The sequence below is a fragment of the Dromiciops gliroides genome, chromosome X (genome assembly GCF_019393635.1).
Source record: "Dromiciops gliroides isolate mDroGli1 chromosome X, mDroGli1.pri, whole genome shotgun sequence".
NCBI lineage: Eukaryota > Metazoa > Chordata > Mammalia > Microbiotheria > Microbiotheriidae > Dromiciops > Dromiciops gliroides.
The window spans coordinates 84,802,301-84,814,992 of NC_057867.1; the positions used below are offsets into that span (position 1 = coordinate 84,802,301).

At 36.2% G+C, this 12,692-nt stretch overlaps 1 protein-coding gene across 3 annotated transcripts in view; it reads left to right on the forward strand.

Moving 5' to 3' along the window:
- Positions 1–645: 645 nt before the first annotated feature.
- Positions 646–12,692, forward strand: part of LOC122733347 (P2R1A-PPP2R2A-interacting phosphatase regulator 1-like) — a 39,875-nt gene continuing 27,828 nt past the window's right edge. For 2 of the 3 annotated variants that reach the window (XM_043973655.1, XM_043973656.1), the window contains exons 1-2: positions 646–942; positions 6,277–6,355. In XM_043973655.1, coding sequence (XP_043829590.1) covers positions 845–942; positions 6,277–6,355 — 177 coding nt within the window. In that variant the 5' untranslated portion in view covers positions 646–844. The remainder of the gene's footprint in view (positions 943–6,276; positions 6,356–12,692) is intronic. The other variant, XM_043973657.1, reaches the window with a different exon arrangement.

The following is a 12,692-nucleotide window of genomic DNA, read 5'->3' on the forward strand; positions in this document are numbered from 1 at the left end:
ATTAATTTATAGATTAAAGATTATTTCTCTGATTTGTTTGTAGGAGACAAATACAAAAGCTATATTTTAATATTCGACAAATGTAAATGTTGAGATACCAAAGATTTACATTATGATGTTTATTCATTTGTGTACTTGGTAAATGATGTATCCATGATGTGATAGATATGATGTGTAGAAAGAAAGTTTTAGTTATGAAAATCAAGTAAGGTTTGTTCATTTATTGGATACTGAGCCGTGGCATTTGAGATGGAAGGGCTGATCATTGTATTTTAAGTGACAGAATTGTTGATGACAAAAGTAAAGAAAATTGTGGTAGGAGTACGTTAAAGGGTATGAAGCAATTTGTTTTTTAGAGGTTGTGGGACATGTATAGCGACCTCATGGTGTGGATTTTTTTGTCTTGTTTTATAAATCAATAAATGTAATATTTGCTTTTTATTATGTTGTATTGTTATGGTTTTATGTAAATTATTATTTTATTTCAATATTGGGTTTTGCAATTTCGTTTTAGTATTAGATAATGTAAAAGTCTGGCATTTTAAATTTTATTTTGACGAAGTAAAGTTTGGTTGGGTTAGGGTGCGCATGCATTTATTTCAGTTGTCCACAAGCTTGGAAGGGGAAAAAAAAATCAACCCGGAAGTACATGCTCACGTTTCTCGAGGTGGTTTATGGAGTTCGCAGAAACGAGCTTTGCTTTAAGTCCTGTAAACGTTTTTCTTACAAGACCAAAGCGTTCTAAAGAGCAGAGTATGGACCCCCGCGGTCAGTGGACCGGATCTTGCCTTACGTTATACTCGAGGACGCTGGGGCAGTTACGTAGCTTGTAAGGCCTGTAAACATGGCTCAGGAAAAAATGGAACTAGACGTTGATATATCGTCCTTTGAAGGGGGAAATCTGAGAAAATCCAACAGCGCTCCTCTAATTCAAGAACTAAGGTCAGTGATAAGATCTTAGGGGGTGGGCAGTGGGGTGGTTTATTAATTTATCTCGTAGCCGAATAAAACAAACAAAAATCCTTAACTAAACATGTTGTTTACTCTTTATACCTTCATCAGCCATAAAATATCACCTTTTATTTTAGTGAACACATTATAATAATTTAATAGATTTTTAACCATGCATATTTTAAACCCTGTCAAAATTTAAATGTACATATTTAGCATTATAAAATGTATTAACAGCATATATAAGTATATTTTATTTAAATTACCGTTAAATAATGCCAAACACTATTAAAAATAGCTTTGACTATAATTCATTCCAAGTTATCTAATTATAAAATTTGATACAAAAAATAAATTTAAACTAACATTTTAATATCGTGTATATGCTTGTATATAAACTTTAAATTTGATTCATGTCTCTTTACCAGTACTAACTTTAAGCCTATGAATAAATTAAAACTTTATGAACTTTAACCTATGAATAAGTTAAAAAACAATTACATTATGAATTAATTTTTATTAATTAATTAATTTCAGTTGATATTCAACCATATTTGTTTATATACAAAAATATATCCCACCACTTTGTAAAACCAAAATATATGCATTTATACATAAAATATAAATACACACTATTAACCCATCATATATATGTATATAGATGAATAGATGTATGGGCATATATACACATATTTACACACATATATGTATACACAGTCTATAAGTCTCCATTAATCACTGTACACAGAACTGGTAATACAAAAACAAAAAATTCCTTTCTTTTTAAAAATTTATGATATGTAATCAACATATATAAATTAAAACAATAATTTAAAAAAAAAACAACCTGAGGAAAATACATTTGTACAAGACTAAAAAAACCCTCCTAGAAAAGGTTATACATTACCTAACCCTACTAAATCTAAGGCAAAGAAATAAAGTATTTTAGTAAAAAAGACAAGCCACTTACCATTGGATTTACCAATCACATAAATATGGAAATTTAAGAGAACTATCACTTAAGCCAATAAAACTGAACCATACAATTCCCTGAAGAGAAAAAAACTTCAAATATTGGAAATATAGTAAAGAGTGAAGTACTGAAAAAGTTTCCAAAGGCCAGGTTAAACAATAAACAAATAAGAATTAAATAAAATTTAAAAATTAAAAACAGCCATCAAAATTTATTAATAATTTCTTTTAAAATGACTTAAACAGGGGCAGCTGGGTGGAGCAGTGGGTAGAGTACTGGCCCTGGATTCAGGAGGCCCTGAGTTCAAATCCAGTTTCAGACACTTAAGGGAGGGAATGGGGTGGGAGGGTGGGAAATAAGTTTTTAAAATAACATGTATAATTTTTTTGTGTACTTTAAGAAATTTATAAGGGCATCTAGGTGGCTCAGTGGACAGAGCACCAGCCCTGAATTCAGGAGGACCTGAGTTCAAATTTGACCTCAGACAATTAAAACTTACTACCTATGTGACTCTGGGCAAGTCACTTAACCCCAATTGCCCCCCCCACCCCCCCACCCCCCACACATACTATAAAATGATTCAGGATTTCAAATGTAATCTTACTGTGTTTTAATTTTACTGTTTAAGTGCTAAAAAATAGTTGTAATGTTTAAATCTATGACTGAGGCTAGTTAAGAGGAAGAAAAAATTACCAGTGGAATAAAAGCCAACTATCTGCAAGCATAATCTTTCCTTCTCACTAACTTACACTTTCTTTGTAAGAAAGGAATAAGAAGAGGAAAAGATGTGAAGAAATAAGATGCAGATAAACACAAAATTAAGTATCACTACTTGGAACAATAATGAGATAAACTTGCTTATAAAATTAAAGAGCAAAATGGATTAGAAATATGCTTTTAAGAAACAAACTCAAAACATGGTTTCTTCCATCTTCAGTATGATGTTTTAAATGAACCCATGACAATCCATTTGAAATGAATTCCAAAATCATGATCTTTTCCCTCTGAAGACTGCTTTTTTTTTTTTAATTTTTTTTTAGTGAGGCAGTTGGGGTTAAGTGACTTGCCCAGGGTCACACAGCTAGTAAGTGTTAAGTGTCTGAGGCTGGCTTTGAACTCAGGTACTCCTGAATCCAGGGCTGGTGCTCTATCCACTGTGCCACCTAGCTGCCCCCTGAAGACTGCTTTTTGACATTAATTTTATTCAGTTCTTTATCATCTGATCATCCCAATACTCATTAAACTAAGTTAGCTTCCTTCTCTTGATTAACCAGTTTGATTCCACACTATCTTTTACTTATATCCATTTTACTATTGCCATATCACTAGTGATAGATGCCATTTATGGGCTTTCTTCATTCTTATTTATTTGTGGCTGAATGGAGTTGGATGAAATCACCAGCCTAGATACTACTACAAATTTGTTACATAATCGTAATCTTAAAATTTTGTAGAATTTGTTCCAATTATGTTGTTCTTGTCATTTTGTATATGGTTTTTTTTCATTTTTCATCAGTTCACATAAGTCCATGGTACTTTGTATTCATTTTATTCATTAAGAATGGGTTAAGCACTTTACAAGTATTATTTCATTTGATCCTCACCTGCAAGATAGAAGCTATTATTATTATTCCCCTTATACAGTTAATAAAACTGAGGTTAATTGAGTTGTCACACAGCTATTTAATAAATTGAAGCTGAATTTAAATCCAGGTCTTTCTCCAATCCCAGGGTTCTAGCCACTGGGATTTGCCTTATTCATGTATTCCTTATTCTTGTGCCTTATTCCATTCACATATCAAATTTGTTTTGCCATTTCCCAGTCAGTTTTATTTTCCCTTATTTGCTTCCAGTATTCTCTTATTTCCATTTGAAATATGTGTGTGTGTGTGTGTGTATGTGTGTAAATCACACTTTTCATCTGAGGAATAAGGAAGTAGGTGGAGTTGAGGGAAAGAAAGATTTTCAATAGCTTTTGTGGGTTGTAAGATAAAATTTTAGGAAAAATAAAAGGACTAACTAGCTGCACCTGCTTTCAGTAGCGTTAGAGCAGAGGAGGTAGAGAAGTTGACTAGGGGGCAAAAGATTTGTAAGTAGACAATAGTGTGGAGTTAAAATAATTCAAGTTGAGATTGGAAAGAGAGTAAAGGAAAATCAAAATAGGCCCTGAAAAATGTTTTACATCATGAAAAGAAGTTTTGAGAGGGGTGACCGGTATCTTATGAAGGAAGCCAAGTCTTTTAGTGATTGTAACATGGAAACTATCAAGATGCCTAATAAAGGCTGTGTATATACAACAGAACATAATGGGAAAGGAATACAGAAAAGGAAAGGGCTACAGGATAGGGTTGGGCTAAATAGGAATAGAGAGTAGTTAATCAACAGGTATTTATTAAATGCTTATTATTTAGTCAGGCCAGAGATATAAAGAAAGGCAAAAACAGGCCCAGAGGGCAAGGAATTGACATTTTAATGAGGATGACAACATGTAAATAACTAGGTATGATCTGTCTAGAACCATGTGGTTCTAGACTTTTGGAGACCAACTTGAGACACAGAGATGGAGAGTGACAGACAGACTTGGGAAGTCATCTTTTTGAGCAAGCTGGGTTTTAAATATATTCCTAATACTTCCTTAGTCATTTGGATGAATGGAAAATATGTCGGCATTGGAAATAGAATGTACACAGGAGCATAAAAATGTAATTTGGTTACAAGCACTTGTGAGAAAGGAAATGCCTTCTTTCTGATTCACCCTATATCACTTTTTTAAAATTATAAAAGTATTTTATTATTTTCCAGTTACATGTAGAGAGAGTTTTCAGCATTTGTTTTTATAAGATTTCTAATTTCAAATTTTTCTCCCTCCTTCCCCCCTCACCAAGACAGCAAGTAATCTGATATAGGTTATATATGTATAATAACATTAAACATAATTCTGCTTTAGTCATGTTATAAGAGAAGAATCAGAGCAAAAAGGAAAAACCTCAAAAAAAGAAAAATAACAGCACCAAAAACAAAAGAAGTAGTATGGTTCAATCTGCATCCATATTAGGGAGTATAATCTTGAGCTATCTTTGCCCTTTAAGAATTGTAGCCAGGGGAGTTAGTGACTTTTTTTGTTTTTTTTTTTGGTGGAGCAATGAGGGTTAAATGACTTGCCCAGGGTCACACAGCTAGTACGTGTTAAGGGTCTGAGGCCGGATTTGAACTCAAGTACTCCTGACTCCAGGGCCAGTGCTCCATCCACTGCGCCACCAGTGTCTGAGGTCAAATTTGAACTCAGGTACCTTGTTAGTGACTTTTAAACATAAAAATTACAGCCCTAGAACCTCTCTATCGCAGAAGAGAACTGTTTGCATGAAGTTGGGAATCAAAGTCTCCATTGGAGAAAGAACACAGGGAAAGATTTCAGAGATATTGATCTATGCCTTCCTTTGAGTCCCCATTTGAAATTCCTTGCTGATATACCCATTTAAATAGACAGCACATCCCTTATAAAAATAGAAAGCAAATGGAAGGTAATTTCACAGATGAAGATGCTTAGAAGTAAGGTAACAAGGAAAAGCCTCCTACAAAATTGGCCTATTAGTTTATTCTTTTAAAAATATTTTGAACTTAGGGGCAGTTAGATGGTGCAGTGGATACAGCACCGACCCTGGATTCAGGAGTACCTGAGTTCAAATCCGGCCTCAGACACTTAACACTTACTAGCTGTGTGACCCTGGGCAAGTCACTTAACCCCAATTGCCTCACCAAAAAAAAAAAAATTTTTTTTTGAACTTAATAAATAGCCTCCAAAATGGCTATTTTCAGATACAGAATATAAAAGAAAAATTTGATACCCCTTCCAAGGGTAAAGGTGCTTTCAGATAGGGGTAGTTTTAATCTCTTCTGAGTTCGTCTGATTTCTAACACACCTTTGGACTGGCTCTGAGAAAGCAGTCAGAGTTCCTGAATGGGGGGGGGGGCTTCCTGGGTCTCCCCCGAAACCCATTATTAATAATTATTTTCTCACAAAACAAACAAGGCTCCATAACCCTTCTTGGCAGATAGACTAAAGAACTAAAGGATTTTGAGTGAATGTCACACATTTTGGGAGGGGAATTTGCAGCTAATGGGTTTGGATGCTCTATTTTAAATGAGCAAATTATCTCAATAATATGATATGTTCAAGAATGAAATTCAGATTAAATAATGATAAGTTGGAATGATTGGAAATAACTTTTTTAAAAAGGTTGGCTAGTTTCTTGCTTAATTCAAAATAAATATGCCATGAGCTGTGTATTGATAACATTGCTTTTGAAATTGTTTTTTAGAAATAAATTTTCTTTGCCTTTTTTGTCCTTCAGTGACAATTCACAGGTGTTTCAAAATGACATTTTTCAAACTCGAAGAAATAGCACAACAGTTATGAGCTGTCGCAGTTTGGTAAGAAAAGTTCTTAAAGCTAATTTAAGTATTATCATTAAGTTTTCCAAGGCCTTATATAACAGGGCCTGTCGATGGTAGTCTTGCCAAGTGGCAGTGAATTCTTTGGCTATCCATGAAATCAAGGAGAAGTAACAGTTATCCTTATACCTTCTTTGTAGCTATTACAGAATTGACCTTAGAAGTTTATATTTATTAGTGCATCCATTTCTCCCTCCCTTCCTACTTCTCTCCTACTTCTTACCTCCTTCCTTCATTCCATTGTTCTCTCTCACCTTACTTCTGTTCTTCCCTTTCTCTCTACTTGAATCCCTCATTCGATTTTCTTTCATCCTTTCATATCCCCTCATTTTCAAAATGTAATGAGATACCAAGATAATTATTTACACATATAGAGTGAATCCATAAGCAAATTAAGAGAACATGGAATAGTTTGTCAGATTTATGGACAGAGGAAGAATTTAGCACCAAAGAAGATATATATATATAGAGAGAGAGAGCAAGACAAAATGTAATAGATAATTTTGATTACATAATTTTTTTTTAAAGTGAGGCAATTGGGGTTAAGTGACTTGCCCAGGGTCACACAGCTAGTAAATGTTAAGTGTCTGAGGCCGGATTTGAACTCAGGTACTCCTGACTCCAGGGCCAGTATTCTATCCACTGTGCCATCTAGCTACCCCTTGATTACATAAAATTAAACAGTTTTTGCACAAACAAAACCAGTACAACCAAGACTACAAAGGAAGCAGAAAACGGGGAAGGAATTTTTGAAACAAATATCTCTGATAAAGGCCTCATTTCTCAAGTATTATTAATTAGCTTTTTTTCTGGTGGCAAAGAATTGGAAATTTAAGGAGATATCCATCAACTGGAGAATGGCTGAACAAATTGTGGCACATGATTGTGATGGACTATTATTGTGATATAAGAAATGATGACCCATATACTGTCAGAAAAACTTGGAACAACTTATATGTCCTGACAAAAAGTGAAATGAGTAGAACCAAGAGAACATTGTACCTAGTGACAGCAATATTGTATGATGATCAACTATGATAGACTTAGCTATTTTCATCAATACGGTGATCCAAGACAACTCTGAAAGACTTATCATGAAAAATGCTGTCTATCCCCAAAGAACTGATGCAGTCTGAATATAGATCAAAGAATACTTTTTTCCCCTTTACTTTTATTTTATTTATCTTTTTTTCTTGGGTTTTTATTTTGTCTATGTTTATAATCCCTGACAGTGAGCTAATAAAAATAATAGTTTGGAAATTTGCTCGAGTATCTTCATTATTAAAAACTTTTGAATTTATTTTAGAGTAATTTTGCTCTTCTAGTTATGGAATGTTCACTATATTTTAGTTAGTTTTTATGCTGTGACTACAGTGTATGTGGGTAGTTCAGAAGCAGTCTTTGTGATCATTATTACCATATTTTAATCTTGTTGGGGAGGAGTAATTCTTATAAAAATAATGAAAATTTTATTTCTTTACAGTTTCAGTTATAATCTATATAACATTTCTTTACCTTTCATTTCTTTACACGTTAGTCGAAGATATAAATCAGGATTTCCACCTGGTCTTTTCTTTTTTTAACCACTCAAAAACTTTCTTTAATGCAAGGTAGTGCTTCAACCCAAACAAACCCTCTCCCCCCACCCCCACGTATACGTTCACACACCTTTACTGAAGAGACCCCCAAGAAGTCAGGGTCATGCATTAAGTGTGTTGACTTCGGCATGACCTAACAGGGATTCAGGTAAGGAGGCCACAAGGATCCTAGGGGTGTAGAGGAAAACGTAATGGAAGGATATGGTTTCTTTATAGTATTAAAAAATGTGTTTTAAAAAAAACCTGCTGGAGGCCTGAGCACAGCTGGGTGGGTACATGTTGTTTTAATACTGGTGTTGAAAAGACCTCAGGACTTCCCAAACCCTGATCCCCTGCAAGGAAGTAGCTGAGTCTGAGCCACAGTACGACCCAGGAGCAGTGAAGTCATCAGTCTGAGGCCTGTTTTCACAAGAGGAGGAAAACAAAAAATTCCCATCTTCTTCAGGGTAAAGCAATACAGCTGATCACCTGCAAACCCTCAATTCAAAACTATTTTAGAACACTGTCCTTACAAGTTTTACTAAGGTTTGAAGTGTGGGAAAGAGCATTTGCTTTTTTTTTTTTTTTTTAGTGAGGCAATTGGGGTTAAGTGACTTGCCTAGGGTCATACAGCTAGTAAGTGTTAAGTGTCTGAGGCTGGATTTGAACTCAGGTACTCCTGACTCCAGGGCTGATGCTCTATCCATTGCGCCACCTAGCTGACCCGAGCATTTGCTTTTTAAAAAAAAATTTAATGAAAGTATTTTATTATTTTCCAGTTACATGTAGAGATAGATTTCAACATTTGTTTATATAAGATTTCCAATTTCCAATTTTTCTCCCTCTTTCCCCCCTCCCCTAGGCAGCAGGTAATCTGATATAGGTTATATATGTATAATAACATTAAACATAATTCTGCTTTAGTCATGTTATAAGAGAAGAATCAGAGCAAAAAGGAAAAACCTCAAAAAAAGAAAAATAACAGCACCAAAAACAAAAGAAGTAGTATGGTTCAATCTGCATCCATATTAGGGAGTATAATCTTGAGCTATCTTTGCCCTTTAAGAATTGTAGCCAGGGGAGTTAGTGACTTTTTTTGTTTTTTTTTTGGTGGAGCAATGAGGGTTAAATGACTTGCCCAGGGTCACACAGCTAGTACATGTCAAGGGTCTGAGGTTGGATTTGAACTCGCTGTGCCACTTTGCTGCCCCTGTTAAGTGATTTTTTTTTTTTAGTGAGGCAATTGGGGTTAAGTGACTTGTCCCGGGTCACACAGCTAGTACATGTTAAGGGTCTGAGGCTGGATTTAAACTAAGGTACTCCTGACTCCAGGGCCAGTGCTCCATCCACTGCGCCACCTAGCTGCCCCCTATTAGTTACATCACTAAAGTAATTTACTACTGTGTCTCCTGTGCCTAGACTATTCCATTGATCCTCCACTCTATTTCTTATCCAGTATCAGATAGTTTTTTTTGAAAGACTTTTTTCATTTAATTTTATCATTTTTCGTTTTTCTTTTTTTGTGTGTGTGTGTGAGACAATTGGGGTTAAGTGACTTGCCCAGGGTCACACACATAGTAAGTGTTAAGTGTCTGAGACTGGATTTGAACTCAGGTCCTCCTGACTCCAGGGCCGGTGTTCTATCCATTGCACCACCTAGCTGCCCCTACCAGATAGTTTTGATGACTGCTGCTTTATAGTAGAGCTCCATATTTGGTACAGCTAACCCACCTTCCTGTGCATTTTTTGTTTTTATTTTTTAGTGAGGCAGTTGGGGTTAAGTGACTCGCCCAGGGTCACACAGCTAGTAAGTGTTAAGTGTCTGAGGCCAGATTTGAACTCAGGTCCTCTTGACTCCAGGGCCGGTGCTCTATCCACTGTGCCACCTAGCTGCACCTTCCTGTGCTTTTTTTTTTCATTATTTTCCTTGATATTCCAGAAGAATTTTGTTATTATTTTTTCTAGCTACATAAAATAATTTTTAGGTAGTCTGATTGGTATGGTGCTGAATAGGTAAAATAATTTAGGTAGAATTGTTATTTTTATTATACTACCTTGGCCTATCCATGAGCAATTGATATCTTTCCAATTATTTAGATTTGATATGATTTGTGTGAAAAGTGTTTGGTAATTGTGTTCATAGAGTTCCTGGGTTTGTCTTGGCAAGTAGACTCCCAAGTATTTTATATTGTTTACCGTTACTTTAAATGGAATTTCTTTTTCTATTTCTTGCTGCTGGACTTTGTTGGTCATGTATAGGAATGCTGATGATTTATGTGGATTTATTTTATATCCTGCTCCTTTGCTAAAGTTGTTGATTGTTTCCAGTAATTTTTGAGTTGATTTTCTAGGATTCTCTAAGTTTACCATCATATCATCTACAAAGAGTGATAGTTTTGTTTCCTCCTTGCCTATTCTAATTCCTTTAATTCCTTTTGATTCTCTGATTGCTGTAGCTAACATGGGAAGGGCATTTCTAACTTGTTAAACAGCTTAGAGAGAAAGGGCCACAGAAAGGACCATCAGTTTCCTTTCATGTTGATATCCCCTTTCTTCAAACTTTCTCCTAAACACCTCTGAAATTAGGTCATCAGGGTCTTCTTCCATCATAAAGCTCCAATTTAGGTCTTGACTCTGCTTCATCCAGTGAATATCCTTCAAGATGCCCATTATAGGGGCAGCTAGGTGGCACAGTGGTGACTTAGCTCATCTTGTAGTTTAGCGGTTCAGGGTTGGTAGGCCAGGCTTCTTCAAGACCAGGAGCTTCCAAAGACCTGACTCAAGCATAGGTTTTGTAACAATTGGAATGATGCCACCTACTGAAGACTTACTGTAGGAAAGCTTCACCATGAAGAGAAGGCCTCTGAGGGCAAGGCCATGCAGCTTTTCTTTGGCATCAGGAAGTGACGTTTGCTTGTGGGAGGAAGAGGGGTCTCTCTTTTGCCAAGACTCTCTTGGAGAATGGAGCAGGAGAACTGTATCTCCCCAAGATAGATAGATGAATCTGGGGCTTTCTCTCTCTCTTCACCAAATTCTTATTCTCCTTAATAAATGCTTAAAAGTCTAACTCTTGCTAAAGCTTATAATTTATTGGCTACCACTCATTAGATATTTTAGACAGACTAGCTAGAATTTTAGCCCCTTACAGTTTCCTCTTCATCTGCTACTAACCAGGCAATATCAGCCACAGAAGGGGTAGGGGCACATCACTCGGATATAGGTCAAAGATGTTGGGCAGTATCTGAAAGGATGCCTGAGGACATGGCTTCAATAACAAATTGGTCCCAGTTCTCCTCACTATCCTTCTAACAGTTCCCTGTGGTTTGTTCTGCTAGAGTGAAATAGTGGAATCTGTTTCTGGTGTGACAGCTGTGTCTCACCTGCCAGGGTTTCTTCATATTAGGCCATCTATGGTGACAACAGTTCTTTCAAATCTACAGCTCCTCCCTGAGTCTCCTGAATGTAGCCCACCCCCAACCAGTCATTGGAATGGAGAAGTACAGGGTTGGGCCCAAAGAGGGTTAGTATTTACCAAGCTGGATTCTTGAAGTCAGAGTCATAATAACAACTCAATTAAGAATGAAGCAAATATTTATTTCATTTGGCTGGAGTGGATACCAAGATAGGTGGTATCTGTAATGAATCTGGCATAAGTACATCCCTATGTGTGTATGTACATGTATGTTTGTGTTATGTATTGGTATGCATAGAGATATGTACACATGTGTGTGTATTTTCTTTAATTGTAAGTGTTTTTAGGTCATCAGCTTAATCACACATTCTCAATAATGCCAAGTCTCTGTGCGTTAAGACCTTTCATTTTCTTGGATATTTTACTAAGATAATCTTTTCACATTTTATGTAGACACAGATGATGTCTAGCAATAGAATGATGAGTTCTTGTAGACATAAAACCTTCATATTGATAGTGTGGTAAAATGATAGAATTTGGCAGATGCCCAGGGGTCTTACTTGATTGAGTTGGTAGTGTCTGAATTGGGTGTGGATGAGAAAGTACTAAGCACCCACTTAAGATGATTAACCTAATTTAACTTGGCCAACCCTGAGAAGGAGTGTCCTCAGAGGCTGTGGACTTTATTATCAACAGAGGACCAGTCTCAGCCACACAACTTGAAGGACCTCCCCTTTTGGGGGAGGGAGGAAAAAGTAGAAAAAGGGACCCCAACAGGAAGTAGCTCTCTCTTTGGCCGTGAAGGAGCTTTCGGAGTGAATTTGAGACTGGCTGCCATAGAAATTACAGGCCCCTGGTGGTGAATTAATAAAATCCAGCTCTTTGAATTAGCTGAGCTGAAAGGGAGTTTGGGTTTTGAGACAGCCTTTGCTAGAGCCAGGAAGATTATCCATTTTCCTCTTTCCCTATTCCCTTGTCCTTGACTTTTAATTTTTTTTTTTTTGGTGAGACAGTTGGGGTGAAGTGACTTGCCCAGGGTCACATGGCTATTAAGTGTCAAGAATCTGAGGCCGGATTTGAACTCAGGTTCTCCTGACTTCAGGGCCAGTGCTCTATCCACTGTGCCACCTAGCTGCCCCTGTCCTTGACTTTTAATAAAACCTGATTTGCTTGTGGAAAAGAGGCTGTTAAACTCCTTTCTTATTGGGCTGGGAGAAATAACTAAAAAGGGCAGTTTTGAGGGGAGGAAGCCCCTCATTTTCCGAACCCCAATATTAAAGCGAGCCATCCAATTAACTCTCCCCATATTAAATTTGACCTCTACAAT